Raw genomic sequence first — 27,581 nt, 5'->3', positions numbered from 1 at the left:
ATTTTTTGTACATATTGCGTATTGAACAGATTTGTTGTTTCTTTGAGGATATCTGTCAAGCAGCAACAAAAGCTGCAATAACTACAGCATTTTTACAGAAACTACATGACCATGGTCAGTCCTGGTAAGGATTCTGTATATCCAAGTATGACAACATATCCAAACTGTCCAATCACCAGAGCTTTTAAAGACAGCAAAAAGGAGAAAAAGAGAAAGAGAGAAACGCCTTCTCCTTTCATGTTTGTCTCACGCCACTTTCAAAGCAGTGGGCCCATGTCAGGTCAGTGCTACATGACTTCCTCTCCGCTCACAATCTCCCGTATCCTGCTGCGGCTATGAGCTCAACCGTGTGCAAAGCATGCAGAGAGCATGTTCTAAACCCCACTACATATATGTGCATTTTTAAATGCACTCACACACACTGTATTACCAAATGTGATGTTTGTGTAGAGGTTGTATTGATTTTGAGTGCCTAAGTGGGTAGTGAATGGTTGATGGTGTAGGTCATTTTACTTTGAAAATGGGTTTATTTTTGATGTGGGTGAGAGTAGATTAGAGAGTAGAGAGAATTCCTGAAACAATATAGTCAAGTAATACATCTTTTTTTCCCATTTATATATAGATTATATACAATTATATATATAGAAAACAAATTCAGAGGAAAGCAATAAAGTAATAGACAAAATGGCAGTGAACAAGAATTAGAGACAAAAATATGAACACCTGTCAGCAATTAAAAAGTGAGGAAACATCGAGCGGCCTGGGAAATATATGAGCACTAATTAAAACTGCTAGTTAAAAATTTCCTTCTAGTCTAAGCTAACTGTGAGCAACAGACCAGGGACCCCCTCCCATCTCTCAACGTCCCTCCCTCCCTTCATCTAGCTAGTTAAGACATTGTGGATTCTTTCAGGTCTTTTCAGTGGTCATGCAGAGTAGCTGAATACTGCAGATTTGGGCTGGGTTGGCTGGTTGGTTGGGGGAAAAGAGCTGGAGGGATTTGGGGGCTGGTGTATTGGCTATGCTGGGGGCCACCAGGGGCCTCCTGGGGCCGCCTGGCAGAGGAAGCCCTGCTTTGATGGACGAACAGATGTCTAGAAGAATCTTCAACACCTCTTGCAACACACACACACACACACACACACACACACATACATGGAGGTGATCAGGAGAAAATAGTGTTTTGTGGCTTTTTGTTCATGTCTGCTAGATTTGAGACCATCTGTAATGTCACTGACTGGCTGACTGACCAACAATCTGATAATGAGATCTATATGAGTGGTTAAATTGTCCACCTACGTGTATTTGAACAATGCCAGACCTAAATAATCCCAAGTATAGGTTTATTGAAGAGGCCCTGTGTTTCCAGGGTAAAGAAGTACTTTGTGACATCTGCCTTGTGTAGCTAGTTTTAAAATGGCTTTCTTGAGCTGATGCCAAGATATACAGCCCCATTTCTCCCCGGGCCTGGCTACAGGGATCAAGCCCTCTGTACAGACTAATAGAAAAGATTGTTATTATTGCGTTGAAAGGGCCTGTGGTTTTGTCTTACTCTGTGAGTTCAGAGGGTGTTGTGTTCTTTTCAAAGGATGGAAAATGCAAGAGTACACTCAAGGTATTTTTAGTGTCTCATTTTTCACATTAGACAGAGCATAGACTTCAACTTGTGGGATTAAATTATTATGAATGGCGCATTACCTATAATAAAATCACAATCATATGGAAACATCTGAGTCCTCAATGCACAATTCAACATTTACAAATGTACTGATAAAATTTTGGAGGAAAACACTACTGTTTAAAAGTTTGACAGAAGTCTCTTATTCTCATCGACACTGATTTTGTTTGATCAAAAATACAGTAAAAACTGTAATATTATGAAAGGTCATTACAATTTAAAATATACGGTTTTCTATTTTAAATATACTTTAAAGTGTAATTTATTTTTCTGATGGGCAAAGCTGAATTTTCTAATAGGCTGAAATCATTCTAATAGGCAAATTTCCTGCTCAAAAAATGTGCTGTTTCTAATTACTACCAATGTTGGAAACCGTCAAACATTTTTTTTTTTTTTTTTTTTTAGATTTTTTTAATGAATAGAAAGTTTAACAACAGCATATAATATATATTTAATTTTTTAACATTATAAATGTCTTTACTGTAACTTTTTATCAATTTATTGCATCCCTGCTGAATTAAATGATTAATTTCTTTAAAAAAAAAAATCATACTGACCCTACACTTTTGAATAGATGTGTACAACTGAAAATTGTATATTGAATGGCATGAGTTGAATGACTACTTTTTTAGTCTTGGCTGCTCACTGTATAGGTTATATGTATGGAAAAGTGATATTTAAGTGATATTAATCTCTTTTTTTTTTGTATTTTAAAGGAGAAATAGTAAATAATGACAGAATGCTCATTTTTAGGTGAACTACTTGTTTAACATGCTAAAAGGCTCACTCACTCACCCACTGCACCTCTCCTGTATCCTCCACCTTTGGCAGCATGAGTGCTGTGGGAAGCACGTCTGCCTGCAGAATCACCTCCATGTCAGCTTCAGCCAGGCCGCTGGACACCGAGTTCACCCGCACACACTTCTCCGTACGCCCCAGATCCAGCTCTGCCAACATCTTTGGGATAGTTTTCCGAGCTGCATCCTGTAAAAAAAAAAAACAACAAAACACAGCTGCTATTAAAGAATGGAAATGTCCCAAAGCATGCTCCACCACAAAATGAAAGACCCAACTGTTTATGCAGTATTCAGTGATAAAGATTGCAACCCCCCCCCGCCACTCCTTCCACCAAAAAAAACAAAACAAAAAAAAATAAAACCTGAGTGGATGTGTTACATAATTCAAACTCTCTATTTGACCAAGAACACAGGCTTGTTGGTATCAAATGTGGAAAAGTGAGCGAAAGAAGGTTAGACAGGGATTATTGTTTGCTTTTTTTTTTTACTACTGGACATTGAGTTGTGTTTACCTAATAACAGGAGGACATTTGTTATAAATATATGTGTAATAAATATTAGGTTGCATAATAAATATTATGTTATATATGGAAAACTACAAGCTATAAAAATGCAACATGGGACCTATCGTTTGAACTGGGCATTGGGTGCACTTGTAAAAAGATAAAGATGCATCAGTTTAGAAGAGCGGACGCTATGTAAATTTACAGGGGAAGTGGTGGTTGGCGCCTGGGATTACAGTGCGGAGAAAGATATAGAGAAAGGGATCAACCTCACTACAGCGGATTCACCAAAGGCCATAAAGTGAAAAGCCTTGCACACATGTCTTCCATACAAACACCACAGACACATGACCAAAGGAAGTGGAGGGAGGAAGAATCAAAGTTAAAGCCACGTTCCAGAGCCTAACTGTGACAACAGCAGCACACGCCAGGAGATTCAAACCAGATGCAGCCCAATGCAGAGGTTTCCACTGGTCTGAACACAGCACTCCATCTGAAGGCAAATCTGGTCTCAGTTAAGCAAGAGAAGGAAACAGTAGCTCAGGAGTTGTCAGGTTAGATCAGAAGAGGGATGAGAAAGCCCAAGAGAAAGAGAGGAGGGAGGCCAAGGCTCAGGGGTTAATTTAACTTGAATGAGGAACTACTTTGCCTATGTCATCTTCACAAAGTCCACTGGCACCTCTACCCAAAAATGGGTTGCTCAGTGGTATAGTTTTTAATGTATGGAAAAGTGATTTTTTCTTTTTAATTCCTAAGTTGTTGTTGACAGACAAGTAAATAATGACAGAATGCTCATTTTTAGCTGAACTACTCGTTTAAAATGCTAAAGGATGGACTCAACCACTGCACCTAGCCCAGACCATAATGGGCATAAACCAGCCAAATACATGGCATTTAATTAAACTTTAGAGATAACGAATAGAAGGAAAGGCTTAAATGTATTGGATGTCTTTTATGATCTGTTATTTTATCAATATATTGTAATAAGAATGGTTACTTTTGTTGTTATTATTAAAATGATCATTAATAAAATGTATAACCTCACAAATGTATAACCTCACAAGTGTGTGTTATTGTCTAACTGCGATCCAGGTATAACATATTGTGTCAAAAAGCACAAACAGAAAAAAAAAAAAATAATAATAACAAAAGGGTTCTGCATGTCAGCTATCAGATATAAAGAAAAAAACTAAATAAAATAAAATTATCAGTATTGCTCATGCAAAGATGGTAAATCTCTAGTCTAAATCTGTAACCCTCTTTAAAGCCGAGCTTGGACTATAAAACCTTTCTTTTGAACTGGTAATCACAACCAGACTGGATTCAAATTCCCTCAACCTAGATCTAAAATAACAACACTGTCCAACATTTTTATAACAAAATTGAAAGTGTACACAAGCCCAGAGCTATTAAATCATCTATACAACATCTGCAGAGTTGAAATCCAACACACAATCTAGACACTCGAATCTAAACTGACATTGTGGTCCTCAGTTTACGGTTTATGGTAGGAGTTGCTGAATAGCAAAATTAACAACTAAGTGATCCTCAATAGGAAGTCATGTGTACGCTTAAAATCCTATTATATATTTGGAGATCACAGTGGTAATATTAGGAGGGCCGAGGTTTTATGAAGTTATAACTCAGCATTTGTAAGGCTTCTATGGTGGATCCAGTTTGAATCCTCCAGTATAATCCAAGACTGATCCAGTGTCTTAGACACTGGCGAACCAATGGCTAATATCAACCTTCACTCTTGAGCAAAAACACAAGGCTTTGAGTAACAAATCAACATCAAAAAGCTCCTATATCAGTCTAAAGATGACAGCGTAGCTATAAATGGACCAATCAGTATGAAATAACCACTGAATTGTGTAATGTTATATCAAACCTTCATGCCATGCGAGTATCTGCTTTTTATAACTATGTGTTGCTTTGAACTGATATTCCTGACAGCAAAACATTTGAATTTCTATGTTTCACTAATCTCCCCTCACAGTGAACTGACAGAAAGAAAGTTCTCAAGAAGATCTCGGGCTCCTGAGGGGACCCAGCCATTCCGAGCCAGAATTAAAAGTACTTTGAAAGCTGAAATGTTTTACTTAATGGAAACCTGTCCAACTAGTTGCTTCAAAAGACTCTTCCCCAATCTCCCAGGATCCCACAGAGTGACCAGGAGAATCACAGGTTTGATTCTTTCCATCAAAGTCCATCATTAAAGCTCAACACAGTATCATGACAGCACGTCCACAAAACACTCTTTAAAGACAGACTTTAACGTTTGTAGACACTGATGTCTCATTTAAAAAAAGGCCAGATCCTTCGCATTTTTAGTAAATCTGGACTCCAACTGTTCAATATGCCAAGAAATTGATAAGCATTTGGATTATTCAGTGTCTAATCATGTTTTCTTATTTTCTTATACATTTGCAATATTGGTAATGGGAGCAAGAAACGTGAGAGGGGGAACACAAAGAAACTCAATTTTCTATTTTTCTATTTAACAATTCTCACTTTTGTAAATTATTTTTTTTTTTCATTGTAACTGGCCGTGATATTTCCAGTAATGAGCCGTGAGAGATGGCGACTTTGATTCCCTAGATGTGTATTCTAAGCAAACAATGTCTCATGGACATGGTCTGACAGGTGACACACCGGGCATCTGGAGCTCTATTCCAGATGAATGACTAACAGATCCAGCATCTGATTCTGCATTTGTCCGGTTCCGCATGAGAGGGAAGCCTGTCCCTCAAGGCTCACCGCTAGATTCTCTCAGTCTCTGGAAAACCACCACTTCTCCTCACACTGTGAGGCTGAGGAATGATCTGTTACTACTTCAGAGTGCTGCTTGGGCAACTTACATTTTACTGACTGGCTCCGCCAATCAAAACAGACGTTTGTAATTTGATAATGAGAGGAGGACAATATGTGCTTTTCTTCAAAACTCAGCGTTTTGTGATATGTTGGGCCGCAATGGAGACTCCCATGAAGATTAAGAGAGGTTAAGGTAATGGAGCGTTCAGATGGGACATTGGGCCACATTCAACATCTGGTATTCACAGTTAACTATGGATGCTACTGTTCAAGGGCGCTATTTATTTCTGTTCTCAAAGTACTTGAAATGTCTGTTATCATAACCTGCCTTTAAGCAATACAATCTACACATCTGATAGCTGTGCCAGTGAAAACTTCAACCTAAACAAATAATTCTTAACTATGTGCCACTGCCGACAGTGTAGCCTTGTGATGCAGGCTGCATGTGAGAGTCTCTTCTGCTACTGAAGCGCTGAAGGAAGTCTGTGATGAGAGTGGGAACAAAATGATCTCTGTGCCTCTAGGGAAATGACAAAGCTCAGTTTTTCTCAGGGTTTTGTACTGTATCAAAGTTGTATAGGTAGCAACTCTTGAGAGGATTATTTTATACTATTCAAACATACACAAAAAAACACTAAACAGTGCAAAATAAAGGTCTTTGTAACTTTTTAAAGCTGAATATGATTGGATAAGTTTTTCTAGCTGTGTTGCACTAATATGAGTAACCCAGATATGACACTTTCCACAAATAAGGCACCAAATGGCTTAACCCCCCCCCCACCCCACAACAAATGTCAAACTGTACAACAAAGGTCCTTAAATTATCTGCCAACTTCATGAGCTCAAACTAAATATTATATGAATGTTTTATTTTCCCTTATAAAATAATATATATTATATTATATTATATTATATTATATTATATTATATTTTTAACCCTCCTTCAAGGGAGCAGATTATTTGCTAGAAACTTACAAAAGCAAAGGCTGTGTTTTTTTTTATTTATTTATTTATTTTATTTTTTTAAAGTGGCATTATATTGAGTATATGGGGTACAAGGATTGTTGGCCATTAGGGTTGTTCACACCTGCTGCCAGAGACAGAGCTTTATAACAAAGTCACTTTTCTGTGTCAAGTTTGCCATGTGAAGCAAAGAAAAACTATTAATAATAATAATAGCAACTTGCTATAAGACACAGTCAATCACAGAGGGGTTATTACAGTTAACTAAAACTAAATTAAAAACTAACTATAATACCCATAAAAAAAAAAAAAAAAAAAAAAAATTATTTACTTGCTAAATGCTAACTAACACAAAATTATATATATATAGTTTAGCTTGATGTACTAAAGTAACTAAAACTATAGTAGAACTGAAGTAAAACTATAGACTATAAAACCAAAAAGGGACAAAAACACATGGAAAAATTGCTAAAACCTAAACTAAATGTAAAATGAAAATGAAAAACAAAATATTATTATACAGTATTGTTCAAAATAATAGCAGTACAATGTGACTAACCAGAATAATCAAGGTTTTTAGTATATTTTTTATTGCTACGTGGCAAACAAGTTACCAGTAGGTTCAGTAGATTGTCAGAAAACAAACAAGACCCAGCATTCATGATATGCACGCTCTTAAGGCTGTGCAATTGGGCAATTAGTTGAATTAGTTGAAAGGGGTGTGTTCAAAAAAATAGCAGTGTCTACCTTTGACTGTACAAACTCAAAACTATTTTGTACAAAAAAAAAAATTTTTCTGGGATTTAGCAATCCTGTGAATCACTAAACTAATATTTAGTTGTATGACCACAGTTTTTTAAAACTGCTTGACATCTGTGTGGCATGGAGTCAACCAACTTGTGGCACCTCTCAGCTGTTATTCCACTCCATGATTCTTTAACAACATTCCACAATTCATTCACATTTCTTGGTTTTGCTTCAGAAACAGCATTTTTGATATCACCCCACAAGTTCTCAATTGGATTAAGGTCTGGAGATTGGGCTGGCCACTCCATAACATTAATTTTGTTGGTTTGGAACCAAGACTTTGCCCGTTTACTAGTGTGTTTTGGGTCATTGTCTTGTTGAAACAACCATTTCAAGGGCATGTCCTCTTCAGCATAGGGCAACATGACCTCTTCAAGTATTTTAACATATGCAAACTGATCCATGATCCCTGGTATGCGATAAATAGGCCCAACACCATAGTAGGAGAAACATGCCCATATCATGATGCTTGCACCTCCATGCTTCACTGTCTTCACTGTGTACTGTGGCTTGAATTCAGAGTTTGGGGGTCGTCTCACAAACTGCCTGTGGCCCTTGGACCCAAAAAGAACAATTTTACTCTCATCAGTCCACAAAATGTTCCTCCATTTCTCTTTAGGCCAGTTGATGTGTTCTTTGGCAAATTGTAACCTCTTCTGCACATGCCTTTTTTTTTAACAGAGGGACTTTGCGGGGGATTCTTGAAAATAGATTAGCTTCACACAGACGTCTTCTAACTGTCACAGTACTTACAGGTAACTCCAGACTGTCTTTGATCATCCTGGAGGTGATCATTGGCTGAGCCTTTGCCATTCTGGTTATTCTTCTATCCATTTTGATGGTTGTCTTCCGTTTTCTTCCACGTCTCTCTGGTTTTGCTCTCCATTTTAAGGCATTGGAGATCATTTTAGCTGAACAGCCTATCATTTTTTGCACCTCTTTATAGGTTTTCCTCTCTCTAATCAACTTTTTAATCAAAGTACGCTGTTCTTCTGAACAATGTATTGAACAACCCATTTTCCTCAGCTTTCAAATGCATGTTCAACAAGTGTTGGCTTCATCCTTAAATAGGGGCCACCTGATTCACACCTGTTTCTTCACAAAATTGATGACCTCAGTGATTGAATGCCACACTGCTATTTTTTTGAACACACCCCTTTCAACTAATTCAACTAATTGCCCAATTGCACAGCCTTAAGAGCGTGCATATCATGAATGCTGGGTCTCATTTGTTTTCTGAGAATCTACTGAACCTACTGGTAACTTGTTTGCCACGTAACAATAAAAAAATATACGAAAAACCTTGATTATTCTGGTTAGTCACATTGTACTGCTATTATTTTGAACAATACTGTATAAAAAAAAATCAAGATCAAATCAAAAACATGAAAAACTACTACCACTACTAAATTGGATCGATTTACTTTGCTAGATAAAAATTGGTTAACATAATATGTATTATGTATTAATATGTTATAAAAGGCTTAAATTATCTCTGTGCATTATAAAAGTCAGTGTGTGATGCTGTATAATAGATCCTAAATGAATTAACATAAAAAGACGCATAGTCTTATGTAATTTTGTTGAAACATATTCTTAATGAAGCCTATCTCTAATCATGTGTTATTGTTCTGCACAGAACACATGTATCCATTTATCCTGAATGAAACCAGTCTTTAACACCTCTCTTAAAAATGGATCATACTGTGAGACCGAGAAATCCCCCCAGATCAAGCAGATATCACTAAAACACAGCAAACTCTTAAAACATATCTCATGACTCATCTTAGTTACGTGCATCAGGCATAACATACAAGTGTCTGGTTGCATATAATGCAGCAGCTATGTTTGACATGAATCCGTTTCCCGTTGAAAACGTGAAGAAAGATCTTTATGTTGTAGCTGCAAATTGTGAGTGAGATATTATGGCTTATGTTGACTTCTCTGGCTCCTTCCACAGGATTCACAGAAGCCAGGTGTGTGTCATTAGTCTTTACAAAGCATGAACATTAAAATTACAGGAAGAGTTTACCCTCTGTGGCTCTCATTTGTATTTGTGCTTATACACTCCTGGGACCTCATGACACGGCAGTGATGTCAAACTGAATTGGTTGTTGCATCAAATCCGAAGTATGGATTTTATGACCTTTTTTGTTGCTTATTTTTTTGATAGTTCTTTCTAAATATCTTTTAATTGTATGCCAAAACACATCTCAAACATTATTCAAAAAATATTTTTTTGGAGTTCCACGGAAGAAAGTTAGTCACACATAAGTATAAAACAACACAAGAGTGAACAAATGATGAGAAAATTCTCATTTATGGGTGAATTACCTCTTTAAAATGCATTAGAAAAACAAAACAAAAAACAAGTGTTCACACGTCCTCAGATTCCACAAACCAGATCTTACAAAAACATCAGATCTATCATGTCATAATATTTAATTAACATAAAAAGCAGAGATGATGTCAGATTTGTGATGGTTAAAGAAAGCTTTCAATCTCCTCCTCAGTCATCAACAATTGGGACCACCCTACATCACTGACCCTTCAATAAACTGTACCCTAGTATGACTACACCGTTCACACAGCTCCTATGACAAATGTATGACACACACAGGCCACATGGTTGACTGGCAGGCAGTTTCTGGCAGCACACAGGCTATCAGAGTTCACTAATGCTGGGGATTCATTTTCTGGGTGAACGCCTCAGATCGCCGCCGGTTGTTTCTCTTGGCAGTAGAGCCTCCTGTGTTCCTCTGGAGCGTTCCTCAGCTGCACTATTTGAAGAGAGCCCTTTCTACTTGAAGGAATGGTTCATCCAAAAATAAACATTCTGTAATCATTTACACACCCTTGTGTCATTCAAAATCTGCTTGATGTTCCTTTTGTGAAACACAAATGAGACGTTTAGCAGAGTGTACAAGCTATTCGTTTTCATACGACAAAAGTGCACAGGAAGTAGACTTGTTGGACTAGTCCAAAAATAAAAAGAGCACAGTAACAGAAATTTTTGGTTTGGTGGAAATCCTTCCTTTGGCTTTCAAATAAGTTGTGCAATTTTATTATGGACATTTTCAAACATGGCACATTTCTGTCTTTTCCTCACATATAGCATGCTCACATATTTTGGAGTTTGCTATATGTGGACATCATTTACTTTCACTGTATGGAAAATAGCAGCGTGAACATTCTGCTAAACATATTTTTTTGTGTTCCACAGAAGAAAGGAAGTCATACAGGTTTGGTACCACACTGGTATGATATTTGATCACATCAACCACCACAAACGAGAACCAGGACAACTTTCTTAAGCAAGCTCCCTGATAAAATGATCTCAAAGGCTAAATTGTATTATTTTGCAGTATTTGAGATGTGGACTTAACTAAGCCTCATTGCATTACTACACTATTGCAATGCATTGCGGAGTTCCCTCTTTGAACCAAACCAGTGAGAGTGTGGCGGAGGAAATCTGAGATTACTTCAAAATGCCGACATTGCATTTAAAGCTTCTATATCAGATAACAGTTGGTTGCATAGATTATGGTAAATTGGGAATGTTGACAGGAAGCCAAAGTATTACACTTTCAAATGAGCTCAAACTGAAATCCAAGACTACAAAAGTGTATTAAGTCAGTCCTGACAAACAGAAAATGCATACTGTACTTGAATGTATACTTCGAGAAAAAGAAAACAAACGTTCTCACACAGGGAGCCACTGCTATGGAGCTTTACTGCAAGATTTTCAGTCACAGCTGATAAATGAACTGCTGGTTGCATATGTTAAAATATAAGCCATGTGAGATTTTTTCCCCCCCAAAATCATTTATCTACTGCCACCACCAGGGCTAATTAAAAAAAAAATACCAAATGATGCAACATAACACAGACACATGACAATCTGCTGTGGCACAGTCAAAACATTTGAGCTTTTAGAATCACACATTTACAGTCAATTGATACCACTGCATAATTGACATTATTCTGGGCTTGATTTACAGTACTGTTTAAAGCTTTGGGGTCGGTACAATTTAAGGCTTTTAAAATTCTCTTATGTTCACCAATGCTGCATTTGGCGAAGTCGTGTTTGACTCCTAACCCTTTTGTTGTGGGTTCGAATCTCGGTCCGGCAATACCACGCCTTAGGTGCCCTTGAGCAAGGCACCGAACCCCAACTGCTTCCTGGGCGCCGCAGCATAAATGACTGTCCACTGCTTCGGGGGGGTGTTCACAGTGTGTGTATGTGTGCGTGTGTGTGTGTGTGTGTTCACTGCTGTGTGTGTGCACTTTGGGTCGGTTAAATGCAGAGCACAAATTCTGAGTATGGGTCACCATACTTGGCTGTATGTCACATCACTTATAACTCACTCACTTACTTATTTGATCAAAAATATAGTAAAAAAAAAAAAAAAAAGGAAGCAGAATTTGCAGCAGCCATTAATCCAGACTTCAGTGTGACATTGAATCTTCAGAAATCTTCCTAATATGCTGGTTTAGTGCTCAGGAAACACTATTATTATTATCATCATTATTAAATGTTCTATAGAAATAGTAATAGAAAACATTTGTAACTTTATAAATGCCTTTTGATCAAAAAACAATTCTCCTGACATTAAAACAAATTATCTATTTTTCACTCCTTCAAAGAAATAGTACTCAAACTAAATTATAAAATTATAAAATTGGTTATACATTTAAAATTGTATTTCAGAATTGATAAATAGCTACAAACGGGTTAACTACATTTTAGTAGGAGCTTTTTTTTATGTAACATGACTATAGTTTAAATATTTGAACTCAAGCCATTATTTAAAGCAGCCTCCCCAAAACATTGAGATCTGGATAATACAAAGTATCAGTTCTGAGAAGAAAACACATTTCTTTTAGACTGCGCAGAATCATTTGACCTCTTACTTAGCAGGATGTTTTGCACTAGCGCTGCTGACTAAAGGAGAAAAGGGGTAGGAATGTAGAGACAGTAAGCACGACAGGTAGAGAAAGTAATAATAATAATAAAAAAGTAGGGATATGTAGAGTAGGGATAACTGTCATGATTCCAAGCATCATCCACCACCACCTGCAGGTGAGTGCATCAGATAACACAAGTGCCAATGCCAGCGACACTGCACCTCAGCAAAAGCAACAAGGGCACAAACACACACAAACTTACAGACAGCCATCACAGCTCGAGTGTGCCCGTTAGCAGGGGGATTTGTTCTCTACATACAGTGCCGGGTGGTTTGAGGGAGCTCGGAGCTGATCACAGAGGATCCGAAAACAACATCCGTCCACTTTCACACTTCACTGGAAGAGGTGGCCCCTCCCGGCAGGGCTGCGTAGTCTTGCCATCTGGAGAATAAATCGAGTGTGAAGTACAGTATAGTTTGGGACCAAGCTCCGTGGCGGCAACTCAGCAGTCAGTTCATTAGTTCCAAACTTCCAGGGATTGGAGCTGCGAGGGGGGCAGTGCGGAGCGAGGTTGCTACAGAGAGAAAGGGGAGGCGGGCATGGAAAAATAAGGGGGAAAGGAGCCGTTGAATGGAATGCCCCAAACTGAGCTGCAGTCTATAGGGCATCACTGCCACAAAAAAACAAAAATAAACAAACTCGCCCCCGGACCGAAAAAAAGACAGGTGTAGCCATCAGCCCCTGCTGGAGGAGTGACTTCCCACCCCTGCTTATCAGTAAGGAGAGATATTTTTAAATACTAAGTGTGTGCTAGTGTGTGCCTGTGAGTTCAGCCTTGGTCCTGAGTGGCAGTGGGAGTCAGAGTAGTCTGAACCGTCTGTCACATGGCACCAAGCGGGCAGGACAGGGAAAAAAATTGGCACAGGTTTGCTATGGTGGTGGGGGAGCACAACAATAATACTTATGGCACACAGACAAGATCCAATCATCAATTTAAAACAAACTACTAACTTTTAGCACTTACATTCTATGAAATCATCCTCATTTATCAATGTATAACATACACATGCCATGTGTTGTGTTTCTAACACAATTTAACACTGTTTTTTATAAAAGGACAAAAACAACATGAAAAGGAACTAAGCCAAAATCTAGTGAGCTGCCTTGCTGCCTACTTGGGATCCCCATAAGGGTCTAATACAGATTGTTCTACCTAGGCAGCAACTTTTTCTGCCATGCAAATAGTGCCCTGCACTAAATTGACAGCTGATTTCTGTAGAGTCTGACGTTAGCATGATGCTAAGACAGAACAGAACAATACTATAAAAAGACTAGTCTCGCATAGCAGCTTTCATTTGTCAAGGCCCGTCCATGAGGCCTTTTGACCGACATGTTAAACAACCAATCACAAATCATTTCGTTTCAGCGTCATGTTTCGAGGCGTGGAAATGTCGCCACAATAACAAACCGGTGTGTAAAACCCTCAGATGTATTTTAAAGATTCGATGTCGCAAACTTGAAATATTTCACATACTTTAGAAAATTCAGCGTTTAGTTGATCCTGATAAGTGCTCATCAACACAGTTGTAAACACTATGGCTTTCTTCTTCCGTAAGGGGTTTTGGCGGCATGTCACTTTTCTGGAACCTTTGTGGAACGTTTAAGAACGCGATACACACGTCTTCTGTAAATCCTGTATAATTCAACCAATCCGATGATGACTTCGACACTCCTGAAGTGTTTCTACTTTTGTGGCCCCCTGTGCATCAGACTTTTAGCCAACTGTCCGTCGGAGTGATGTCTGACGCTGATACTATAAAAATTCAAACAGAACAATACTCTAAAAAGCCTAAAATACATAACTACGCTCAAATATCGGGAAAAATATATAAAACAAAAGTTTTGGGAATACTTCTACAAAATTGAAATGTAATTTTATGTGGGTTGAAACCTGAATAACTTTAAATAATGACACAATCTGAATGTGTTACACATCTGAAAGTATTACAGGGAGACCTTATATCAGTGCCTGAATAAAAATAAAAAATAAAGTCTTCAGAACATGTGCATGTGTACAGCATGCATTCCTTTTTTTGTCCTCCTCATTGACCCATAAAAGAGTAACTGAGCTGCGGCAATAGTTTCATTTAGTGGCAAAAAAAAACATCTATCTATAGGTATACTAAAACCCCCATGGATTTCCAATTGCCAGAATGGGGAAAACAGCTGAGAATGTGGGAAGTGAAAGAGCGGGTGCAGACGAGCAAAGCATGTTTTATTATTGAGTTAATAACTCATTTTTACATTATGCAGTTGCGTGCTAGCAAATATATAATTGATCACAGCTTTCCCTTTACCATGCCAGGCTCTTTAAAGTTAACATATGGTCTTTAAAATTGACTGAGTCTTGTGCGAAGGATTGTAAGTGCTTTTAGTCTTGACAGATTTATACCATCAAAAAGCCAAGGAGCAATAGGATTATTTTTCAGGCTCTTCGCAAAAGTACATTGTTATTTTTTGAGAGTGAGTTATTAGCATTTTTATCAGGGAGACTACAGAGAGCGATAATTCTTTCAGCCCTGACAGGAACATGAGCTAGCGAAAAGAAACCCGCTCAGCTAAGAGAGTGGACCTGAGACCTTTCTCTAATGCCATTTTCTCCCCTCTCAGATCACCTAGCATTAATATTCCTCAACAAAATAATCCTATCTGGGCAGAACCCCACAGAAGAACTGCATTTTGGCTCAGCAATATTATCTTGTTATACTTCTCATTTTACACTTTTAACATTGATACATGTCAGTATTCTGAAACAGTAACAATGGCATAATGTTTTTATCTTTCAAACATTTTTTTTTTTTACACTTAAAGTCCATCAATGATGGATCAAGTTGTAACTAAAGCTCTGAAACAACACAAAAGACATGAAAGCAGTAAGCCAGATTTAGCGGATACTTTCTTAAGACCTTTCCCCCCACTTGGTTGTGATAAAGAAATTAGTGGGTGTTGGAAAACATTGGGATCCATCACCTTTTTTCAGGGGTCACAGTTTAGGCTGTCTGTCAAAGTTTTTCCCACTTAAGCAAGAATAGCCTCTGGCCATATCAATCATCTTTATTAACATGACTTAAAAACCTTTGTTAGCTGACTCCTTTCCACCGGTTCTCCTTTTAGCTCCTGCTCCAATCACGATTTCATGGAGAGGTAAACAGGGCCAATTGGCTGACTGTGTGGGCGGGTCGAGAATGCTTTTAACCTGCAGCATCTGCTGAAGTCCCGCTGTTTGCTCAGTGTGAAGTGGGCACCTTGTTTTAAGTGAATGTTATAGATGGGCATTTTTGCCTTTATTGGCACATAATGGGACGGAAATGTGCTTGTTTTAGAAATGCGCTTAGGTAGCTTTCTTTGGAATGATTAAGGATCAGCACCTGGCTAAAAGAGAGCTTTTAATGATGAGGATTTTGTGATTATGTCTCACAGAGTCAGGTGTTGGGTGAAGAATGAAATGGTGGGGCGGTCGGTACCTTCTTGTTGAGGGCGACTCCATCCTCACAGTCGAGAACGGCACAGTCCACATCCAGCGAAGTCAACTTCCGCAGTTTTCTCTCATCGTTGCCGGGAACATACAGCACAGCGCGACGTGGTATGTACTTTAGAGAGGTGCCAGGAGTATGATGGGAACGCTGGCTAGACTGACACCCGGGAACAGCAGACAAAAGTAGACGACTTATCCCCCTAAAGAAAATTCAAGATTTGATGATGTATGAATATGGGTCAATGATGTTCATTTTATGTATAAATTTACATTTAAAACGCAGAATAACTTGAATACAACTAGTCTAAGAGAAGCATGTTTTTAATTTCTGTATTTAATTTTGATATAATTAATTAAGCTTTTTCCCCATTTAATTTCATAATACAACTGTCCTAATATAAAAATGAATAAAAAGGGCTAAGTAAAATAATTAAATTCTTGAAAAGAAATCTTTAGCATAATGTTATTTATAAAAAAAAATACTTTTATTAAGATTTGAAAACTGTCTGCCATCTAAAATCATGTGGTTCAACCAACATGTAGGAAAAAATCAATAAAACAGGAAATAATATCATCATGACGTTTTGCAACATGGCAAGGTTAGTAATGTTTGTAAATCATATGGTGCTACAAAAACACAATGATATTTATGAATAAATGATTAATTATAAAACAAACACTATTATTTTACCTTAACAGAATAAAAAATAAAGAATAATATATATAATATATAAGAATAATGTATATAATACATTATTCTTTTTGAGAATAATGTGTAGTATTGCATGAATTTACATATGTTGTATTTAAGCAAAATAGGTTATTACTTTTTACTTGATAGTTAAACCAGATGACATTTTAGATTCATTAAACTAGAGGTGTCCCCGACTAATGAATTTCATAGTCTAATCAGAATTTTTGAATCTTGTAGATATTCAACTGATAATCAAATCGTATGTTTGGGGGCGGGGTAAAATACACTAAGTCAAATCCAAGCAGCAACCTCCTGTTCTCTCTCATGAAGCCCATACGGAATCGGCTTAAAATATAATTTGTCAACTGGCCGCTAGAGGCAGGCAGCAAAAGGGAGTCAATCCCTTAGATTGCATGTTAAAATGTTCAACTTTACAGCATAAAAAAAAAACAACAATAAACCTTTTTTACAGCTTGGTAAAAAATTTTTTTTTTTGGTCTATATAGCTAATTTTGCCCTTCATGACAACTGTGAGGCGGGTGCATTTTTTTATAACCCATCCCTTTAAATTATATTAAGCCTTAAAGTTATGCATAATTAAGGGTGCAGCCACTTGAGTAACAGGTGGACTGCCTCTGCTGTTACGGCCGTCGTGCTAGTTGGGTGTAGTTTCCTTTTTGCCCATTTTGGATTATCCTGGAGTGACGGCTTCGAAAATGCTCTTCGGAAACATATGGGTGACTTCATGGACACTACGTCCATGTTTTTATACAGTCTATGGTCAAGTCAGACATTTGACAGCCATAATTACTGACGTTGACACACAGGGAAAATGAGTAACAAATGCCTCGCAGATACAAACAGGGTAAATAATGTTTTATGTTTTGATTAAAAGATAGTTAACACAATGTCAGCAAAACCCTAACAATTATTATTTTTTTACAATAGTGCTTTTTTTTTTATAACGTTAGCCTAAATGACAGCAGTTATTAATGTTCTGCATTTCTGTTTTGAGCTGCGCGCGATGAAGATGACCAGTAGAGTGACATTTGATAAGTTTTTAATCAATGGGACTAAACTCAATTTCAGAATAGGCTTTGTTTTTATACAACATAACGTTAATATTAGGACTTGTTGGCTATCTGCAAAAAGGGCCTGAACATATCTGCACGGCTCTAAATTAACTCATTCTGTGGACGCGTTCTTCATGCAACAACGAGCAGAAACATGGTAGCTAAACTCTAAAAATTCACAGCATTTTATTATAATGGTGTTCTCATTATAATGGTATGTGTATGACAGTCCCAGTAAAGTTATTAATATTCTGCATTGCTGTTCATCCTGCTCGCGCTGAAGAGATATCACTGTAGTACTACAATAAAGTGCTTGACTCAACCAAATGCATCTTATATCAGGTAAATAATATATCCAGGGTGTGTATATATATATATATATATATATATATATATATATATATATATATATATATATATATATATGTGAAATCATACATTTGAGCTCCCCTATATAAATCAAAATGATATAATCATAACACCCCATGAATATTCAACTGTGAGATTGGTAGTCAAATCAGGCTCCTCGAATCGAAGCATTGAATTCGGGGTAACCCCTACATTCAACTTAAACTTTTCTTGAAAATAGTATATAAAAACCATATTTTCTAGATCTGTTGTAGCCATCTATTTGTTTGCTGATCTTTCTTTACACCTCTGGCTAATCTCAAGTACTTAGCCTAGACTTCAGTTTCCCTTCCAAATCTTTACAAACGGAAGAAACAAGGTTTGTTTTCCTTTCAGTCCTCTAATGGATAAGCACTGCTGACCTGAGGCGGTTATCTCCGACGACATCAGAGCAAACGTTTCTTCTCTAATGCTAATTCACAATGGCTTAGCAAGCACAGCTGAATAAATCTATTTAGGGCCAAGCCAGTGTGATTTGAAAGAGACTTGGGAGAGATTACATACCCCAACGCAACAAAGTTAAGACAAGGCCACAAATCTTTCTGTTAAATGACTTCTAGAAGCTGTCAGATTTCTGTTCCCCTGTGTCAAGGCTAATAGATGTGTGCCTTTATGGCTTAATTTCCACATTTTATCACACACTAATAACCACTGTTATGGCTCAGACACGTTTTAATTGTTTAGTTTTTTTTTTCAGTATGTCGGGGGTGATTAAACAATTAGCATTAATAAATGCGCCAAATAATTGGTTTTACATACAACTAATTACAGCCGGGAACAGTCTTTGCCTGTCTGTTTCCTTGCACATAAAGAGGCAGTATCAGTTGACTGTATTCCTTTCCACCCTGACTAAAAGAAGGGGGTAGCATAGTACTTTAAAGAGGGATTGAAGGGGTGAAGTATTCTTTTAGTCTTTGTTGTCAAAAGAAGCTAAAGTCACTTCAATAGCCACTTAATCCAATCCTTCATGCTTACAATTGCCCTCGAGAACCAGGCAAACATATTCTCAACTGAGATGATGCAGCTATACCAGGCAATTAAAATCAATTCAGGTAGTTATGGCTGCAAGCACTTTGCGGGCCTAAGTACACCGAGACTCGGCAGGGATTCTCAATACTATAGTGTTCGGATTTGGTCAGTGGCACTAGCTTAACAAGGGGAAGGAGGAGGAGGAGATATGCAAAACCACTCTTAATACAGACAGAGAGAGAGAGGAGGAACTTTCTATTTCTCAAGACCCTCAAACTTTACAGTGCCCGGATTGGTAATAAAGAATACAAACAACAAAACTGGATAGAATGATCGCAGAGGAGATAGAAAGCATTATGCATGTACGTGTGTAGGGGGTTGGCGAAGAAATGGGTACAGCAAAAGGGGGAGGGAGGATCCAAATTAAATCTTCTACATTCAATGCATACTGCTGCAGGGTGAACATGTTAAAAAGCCATTTTAAGTGAGCACTTGAAACAGAAATAAATTATCTTGTAAGTAGGAGGCTTACAAAATGATAGCACTCATAATTAAAGAATAGATTTCATAAAGGATTTTTTTTAAAACCTCCATGGGAAAGAGAGGGGTTTTCTTGATGGATTGTTATCAGAGAGAGAAAGAGAGCGGGAGCAGATCGCTTGACGGAGGTACAAGGGGTCTTACAGAGAAACGCCATTCACAGCTACTCTCCCTCTATGCCTTTTTAAACACAGTAGGGGTTTCACTTTGCTGCAACCTAGCTGCCACGGGGAAAAATAGGAGTTTGCTTTGTTTAGTTGTTACTCTCTCTTTTATGTTTAAAGGATATAGAGGAGGGAAAGACAAGTCGGTAAATTCAGGAAAGGTTTTTTGGTGTTCTCCGAGGGTGGCGTTTTGAAAAGCAAAGTGGCTGGCCGCTCTAGAGAGCGTGATGATGTGTGTGCAGCAGGGGAGGAAGCTGGCTGTGTCTTCATGTGCTGTAGACACAAACACGTCCATGTCATGGTCATATTAATACATGCATAATCATCAGGCTTCTAATAAAATATTTCATAGGAGTTGCGCTCCCATTCCTCTTACAGTATATATTAATCGAATATCATTCCAAACCTTCCACAATTAAAATTTATATATATAAAAGTAAATCATAAAGGTTTGGAACAGCATGAATGAGAAAAGACAACATAATGCTCACTGTTGCATAAACTATTTATTTAAAGCTAGAATCCATAAATAATGAATTTCTAGAAGCATTTTTGCTTGGTAATCTGTTGCAAAAAAAATTATAATTTATGGTGGCAAAGATTAAGTTAAAAGTTTTTGATTTGGAGAGGATCTTATTTTTTTCAATTACATAATTATCATAAAAATGTAAAGTAATGGGTTTAATACAAATTGGATAATTATTAAAGAAAACCCTATTCAAATTAGTTAGGTCAGTGGTTCGAAGTCCACTTAGCACATTTCAAATCCATTTCATTTTAAGGGGTTTTTATTCAGCACAGAGTATTATAATTCATTCTGACTTGGAAATTTAATTCTCAGGTGGAGGAACTGATTGACAGAGACCAACTAAACGAAAAAAAAAAAATATATAGTAATAAATGTCTGCTTTATTCAAATGAATTTATTCTGAACCACATCACACAAAGAAATTACATCTTATCTTTTTTTTTTTAAAACAAAATGTTTGCAAACTAAATGTTTTTCACATGGCTTATAGGTGTATTAGGTAAGGGATAATGTGCATCCAGCCAGTTGTTATCGCATCCAGCCAGTTGTTATCTCAGAATAACCCTTTGACAGGGTTATCCCCAATGCAAAGCAGAGAGGTCTTATATAAGCCCGAAGGAGGATATTCTGCAATGCAGATTCTTATTTAAAGCTTTATCTTAAAGGCTGTATATTAACTTACTGGGAGTAAACCGGTAGTTCTATGTGAAATTGGATATTTGAGCTCCCCATATAGTCAAAATGGCATAATCATAACATAATGTAGTTGCAAGCATGCGGGAAGTTCAAGTTAGAAAGACATTTAAGGTATATGGTGCAGTTATGGTGGAATAACATACATCAGAATGTCGTGACTGACCAATCAGAATCAAGTATTCCACAGAGCCGTGTAATAATGCTATATAATAGCAATGCAAACACTGCAGATGTAATTAGTATTAGTTTAAGCAGCAATTTGCAGTGTTGGCTTACTGAGCCATGAAAGTCATAAAACCTTGTGGCATACCACTCTCACATTATAAACCAACCGGAATCCTGTTTAACAATGGCTAATGAGATTTTTATACCAACTTTTAACATACTAATTCATTCACGAAAGTCACTGCAGGAAAATGAGCTTATCTCCCAGTGATTTATTTGATTACATGATTTGCCCACTTCTCATTTGGATCCGTACTTAGCTAAGAAAACCCTGAAATTAACTTGCGTAAGAGTAACTCAAGTGGCCAATATTAGGTCTACAATAATTCACATAAAAAGCAACACAGACCATGGGCAATAAAAACAAGAAGCAATAAATGTTATTACCGCACTACAGCAGCTCTGGAACCATTTGGAGAGGGCTGGCCTTACCGGCCCGATCCACATTGTGCTTCCGAGATATGCAATCTGGACCATTTTATTGTTACATCTGTCCGGCATTTTTCCCTGTCATTAAACTATGATATATGTTTTATAAGTTCAGCAATCCCTAATGTAGACAACATTTCTGCAGTCCTCAATTTTCTGGACTTGAAAGGCTATGATAACAGGGTGGTTAGCTTAGCAGTTAGTGGATTTACTAGTGAGAGTTCTGAGGTTTTCTGCTCTTTGCTGCTTTTATATGCTTCTGGACAGGCCTGGTCCTCATTAAATACAAGCCTGGATTCCCTAGAGAATACAAAAACCTCTGGTGGTTTCGTTGGACATCGATTCTGATCTGCTGTAGCTCTATTACTGTCCTACCGAACTGCACTGTTGCATCTAAAAAAATAAATGTTGATCATTAATATTTCTCAGATGTTCTTATTTAATCTCAGATGTTCCTTCTCTTCTAAACTTTTGTTTAGACCCCAAGAAGGAGGTCTGAGAATGTATGGGGTCGTATACCATCATTTTCAAAATGCCAACTTACCAGGAGACATGATTTGAAGATCTACCGCAAGACTAACAATGACATAAGTAGCTATTATATTTTTCCTAATGATACTGCAAGCTAGCCGCACAAACTAAGAATGCACTCGTTTAACCGCCCACTGTGTTCGCTCTGGCTAAAACCATGGTGACATTTTAAATAATAAGTGCACCAGTCCTATGATGCAACTAGCATCTGCATTTTATGATAAAAGACCAGAATTTCATCTTGAGCTGACAAAACAACTAATGAGCCAAATCTTCTTCAAAACCCCACACAGGGGCTGTGAAATCAAGTGATGGCAGCAAAAATAAAATAGCCTTTTGAAAAAAAAACAAAAAAAAAACAAGTAATTTCCAGACAAAATAAACAACGATTTATCTTCAGTTTTGTCTGTTTCCTACAGCATCGAATTTCAGCCTTTGAACCACCTTGTTTCATGTATTCATAAACAGCCCTGGACACAGCACCATGGATAAATATGGTGTCCAATTTACCCCCCCCAACCCCCCCCCCCCCGCCCATCTCATATAAGCACTGTCAAACACAGCTCTTTCAATATGCAGATTTCACAATTATTTCCAGCGTCTGCCAGCCGTAGCTGTGTCTAAAATGCACAAAATTAAAGATTTGTGTTTCTACTCTGCGATAATCAGCATCTTTTTAATATGCAAACTATTTCCAGGAACTGTCGCGTTTGGGCTTATAAATTAAATTTAGGAATGGGGTGGGAGGGAGTGGACGAAACAGAAGGTTTAAAAAAACAACAAAAACAAATCAATGGCATAATGCATAAACATGAAATAAGTTCGGAAGACAGTGGAGAAATAAACGGTCAAGGAGTCATCAATATTTATCCCATTTCCAGGCCTTGTCTTGCCATCCCACCTCCTCCTGGCACCAGGCTAAAACAATCCCAATAAAAGCTGCATCTCAGCATGGGATCGGTCTTGTTTTCCAGTCGGAAGACACAAGGTGCCGGTGCTAAAATATGTGGCCAAATTAACTGTGGGGCACAGATGATAGTCAGAGAGGCAAAGTGAAACTTTCTTCTCTCGTTTGCCACTTTACCTCCCTCCCATTCCAGTCCTGCTCTGGGCTGACAGACAAACCTGATCCTCTCGTAACAGGATCAGCCGGTGGCGGGTGACCCTGCCAACAATATCCCAGAAGTTGCATGTTCTCTCTTCCTCCATCGTTCCCCTTGTCGCTGCCTTATTACAATGTGTCATTAATCTGTACAATGAGGGTGAAGTCATATCAAGTTATGTGCACTAGCCAATGCATCTACCTGTAATCCTTGTGGAAAAGGGTTGCTCACTCGCTCTCTTTCGCAAAGCTGCACACAGACAAAGGCTGACAAACCGCAAACTCTAAGCTCTAATTCTTCTCCACACAAAGGCTCAGACTACAGACGGCTCAGCTGTCAAGCATCAGAGGTGTTTTTGTTTCCTGGACCAAAGACTCATGACTGCCTTCAGCATGTGGAACATCTATATTCAATTCATCACACCATAGCAAAATAATAACGCTGACCTGTTGTGGAAAGTTGCCCGGTCCCGAAAGAGCTTCAGCAGATGTGTGCGCTAATAACAGTCATAAAAACAAAAGTTTCAAATTTCCACAGCAGGAACGACACTGAAAATGTTCCCATTAATTTTTCTTTAGAAATAACTGAGTAGGGTACATCAAAAGGAGGGAGCAAGCAATGGGTGTGAGGGCAACAGGGTTAGCTTTTAACTTAGCATTTTTATTGACTCCGGGAAAACAAAATAAGGGATCCTACTTAGAGTGTGCACTCTGCAATAGCCATTCAGGCCTTTGGAGCTCCATTGTAGCACTTTGAAGGGTTTGAAAGGAAACCCCACTGGTGAAAATCCAGTGGAACATCTCCACAACAGAGCACAACTGTTCCCTTTGGCTTGAATAGGAGGGACATAAAAGAGGAGATGGACTTCTGAGGTACAGCCAGAAACAAAGGCAACAAAAGTGCTGATCATGAGGGAAAGACACAACTCGTTGGCGGCAGAGGGGCATGGGGAAAAGGAGCCTTGGACAATAGCACTCATGACCAAGTGACACACTGAAGAACCGAAAAAATCTACACAAGTGCTTCCCTCCTCACTTAACAAAAAAAAAAAAAAAAAAAAACCCACAAGGAACTGCTGGACAGCTGAGGTGGTAGATTGTCCCAGAGGGAAAAAGGACAAGGGAGAGAAACAACGCCAGACTGACAGGAAAATATAGCCAGAAAGGTGAAGAACACAGCAACAGTCAGAGAAACTGACAAGAGGAGATGCAAAAAAGACAGGTTTTTTTTTTTTACTTAAGGAAAGACAGGAATATTCAGGATGAAAGATACAGAATAAGAGGGAGGAAGTCGCTCCTCTCTTTAGGCACTCTAAAAGGTGAAGCTCGATGCATTCCCACAGTAAGAGCTCTGCCACAGCGTCACTATTCCTGATGCCCCATTCTGTTCTATTCCAGGACTTTAGAAGTGCATCTTTGTGCATCTACACAAATTAGCTTTTAACCCCTGGAGAAACATTCATCCCCAACCACTCACCTATTCAACATGTGGACGACTCTTAAAGAGCTGATCGCCTTCATCTCGTCCTGATAAAAAGGCCTCAGTGACTCCACACATGAATAAATAAGTCTCATCTACAGTATAACTATCACGCCCTCAACTAACATTTCACTGCTTATTCCCGACACTTTGTTGGAACTGAAAGGATTGTTTTACCAGAACCAGCATCCGTTGTCCATTTTAATGGGTGGCAGGGGCTTCATTTACAGTTAAATCGTGTCACCTCCAAGACTGAGAGCATCTGAACACAAGCTGGTGAGGAGGGAGTGATTTGACTCTCACCAGGTCATTTGCATGCTCCACAGCCCGAGCCTGAAAGATTAATGCTGATATGCATTCAGAAAGAACTAAATTTGAGACATTCATAACGTGCCTGTCCTTAGAACTTATGATATGCAATTAAAACTACTTTATTTGAAACTTGTTAAGAAAAACAAAGTGATAGTTTACCTAAAAATGAAAATTCTGTCATTTATTCACCCTCTTGTCAGTCCAAACCGGCATGATATTTTGAAACCTGTATTAATGTCCTGGTCAAACAGACAAAAACTATATATAAAAAAAATCCTTTAAGTCACATATTTGTAGCAGAATGTAGGTTTGTAGCAGAATGAGGGCAAGTAAATGACAGAATTTTTTGGGTGAACTAGCCCTTTAAAATGCGTTAAAACTATAAAAGAACATAAATGTAATTGTCAATTTGAGGAAAGAATCATATTTCAAAGATTCAAAGAATCATAGAATCTCTTGATATAAAGAAAGACCCAAAACTGGAAAAACTATGCAATGATTTGCTGCCAGTTTTATCATCTGATCACCTAGAAAATTAATAGACTTGTACTTGATTTGAAAAAACAAGGTACAGTACATGCTAATGTTTAATACTTTCATTATTATATGTATTATAATTATATGTATTCTAATATATTATTTATTTTCAAAAACTACCACTCTAATAGTAAACCTTGCCTTAGTAACAATCAGTAACTAGGACATTTATCATATACAGTCATGTATGCTTACAGCAAAAAGCATAGAGTGGAAAAATCAAAATAAGGTCTACCGTTTGACCCTGGCTGATAATGACAGACAACATCCCAGCTTGCACATTCCAAGTCAAAAGGTCCCGGTGATTGAGGAGTGGACTGCTCCATGCAACCAAGAGGAGCCTACTGTACTTTTAACCCACAACTCTTTCTATTCCTTTCACTTTAGCTGATTAATGGATCAACGCTGTAATTGATTACTGGCAAGGTGTGAATTTAACCAGAGTTCAGCGGCAATAATGGTCTCCTGACAATAGCAGTCAGCGTAAAATGTAAAATGATAGCCTGCAGCCTGATGGCCATCAAAGGACAGCAGCCCACATAAAGAGGCCGCCTATTCTCTGGAGCACTGATTTTCTTTGGGCTCTTTTCTCTTGGTAATGCTGTCAGTTTAACTGACAGGAACCATTATGGACGGTGCTTGTGAGCTCACCTTCATAAAACAAGCTGTAAAACAGCAAATAACAGGCGTGTATGGATTCATTATCTGAGGCACTCTAAATCACAGTGGAGCCGCTGGGTTCTCGTGTGTAGGGTGCATGCACCATCCCTTCAGTTCAACCCTCAACTGAGAGGGTAGACATGGTGTTTTCAAAGAGTAAAAAAAAAAAGAGACAGAGAAGTTGAGTAGGTCAGTCTCTTCTGTAAGTGCTAATAAACCACTTCCTTTACATCAACTGCGATGGTGAGAGAAGCCCCTTGCTATGTTCACCAATCATTATCCAACACTTTATTAATTAGTCCACATCCACTCGCATATATTTCCAAACCGATTTGAGCAGGGGCATCAAATGTTAAGATAAAATATCCTCACAGTGGAACGCAACTTAAGTGGAAAGGAAAAGAATAAGGAGGGAGAGAGATTGGGAGACTATGAAAAAGACAGAGAGAGGAAAAAAAACAAAATCGCGTTATTATAAAATCACTGCTCCATTGAAATAATTTAAAAGGTAACGTGACAGAGCAGGGTGGTCGAGGCACAGATGGAGACTGCATCTGGGAGTAAGGAACCTTTTGCCACTGCAGCACACTTGACGAGCAATCGGTTTTATTTATTTCATGCAAATAGATTGGGCCTTTCACTAACCTGACAGCGGGGGCTGTGAGGTGTCGTCCTGTTTGAGGTGCTGACTGCTCGCTGAGCTGCTGCAGGGAAAAAGTGTGTGAAAGGTGGAGGCAAGACTGCCATGATATCAGATTTCCACTATATGATTATCTTAAACAAAAATATTCTCGGTAATGGTATAATCCCAATATCAGAAGAAATGTTTGGGAGAAAATAATACTGCTATTAGTCAAATTAATCTTTAATTTTTTTGGTATGTAATTATAACGGAACAAAATATATACAAAAAATAACAACTAAAATAAAATAACTTTATTCAATTGTTGGTATTGTTGCACTTTCACATGTAATTTCTGATATTATTTTGCGTTGATGGAGTAGCTACACATGGTGTTGTCTTTTTTCCATTTTATGACGAGTGGCAACAAGTGCTAAGGGGCAATACATGCTATGTAGAAGTGTCAGTCAGTTAAAGGGTTACTCCACTCCAAAATGAACATGTTGTCATTAAATCACTTAACCCCATGTCGTTCCAAACCCATAAAAGCTTCAATTATGAAAATATGAAAAGCATCAGAATAGTCCATCTGCCATCAGACGAGG

At 38.0% G+C, this 27,581-nt stretch overlaps 1 protein-coding gene across 1 annotated transcript in view; it reads right to left on the bottom strand.

Moving 5' to 3' along the window:
* Window positions 1-27,581, bottom strand: part of LOC128019909 (citramalyl-CoA lyase, mitochondrial) — a 62,381-nt gene that overhangs the window by 10,160 nt on the left and 24,640 nt on the right. Inside the window, exons 2-3 of the mRNA XM_052606257.1 lie at window positions 15,995-16,205; window positions 2,474-2,662 (exon numbers count right to left, since the gene is read on the bottom strand). Coding sequence (XP_052462217.1) covers window positions 2,474-2,662; window positions 15,995-16,205 — 400 coding nt within the window. The remainder of the gene's footprint in view (window positions 1-2,473; window positions 2,663-15,994; window positions 16,206-27,581) is intronic.

Source organism: Carassius gibelio, chromosome A9 (assembly GCF_023724105.1).
Source record: "Carassius gibelio isolate Cgi1373 ecotype wild population from Czech Republic chromosome A9, carGib1.2-hapl.c, whole genome shotgun sequence".
Lineage (NCBI taxonomy): Eukaryota > Metazoa > Chordata > Actinopteri > Cypriniformes > Cyprinidae > Carassius > Carassius gibelio.
This window is presented reverse-complemented; position numbering and strand designations above follow the sequence as displayed.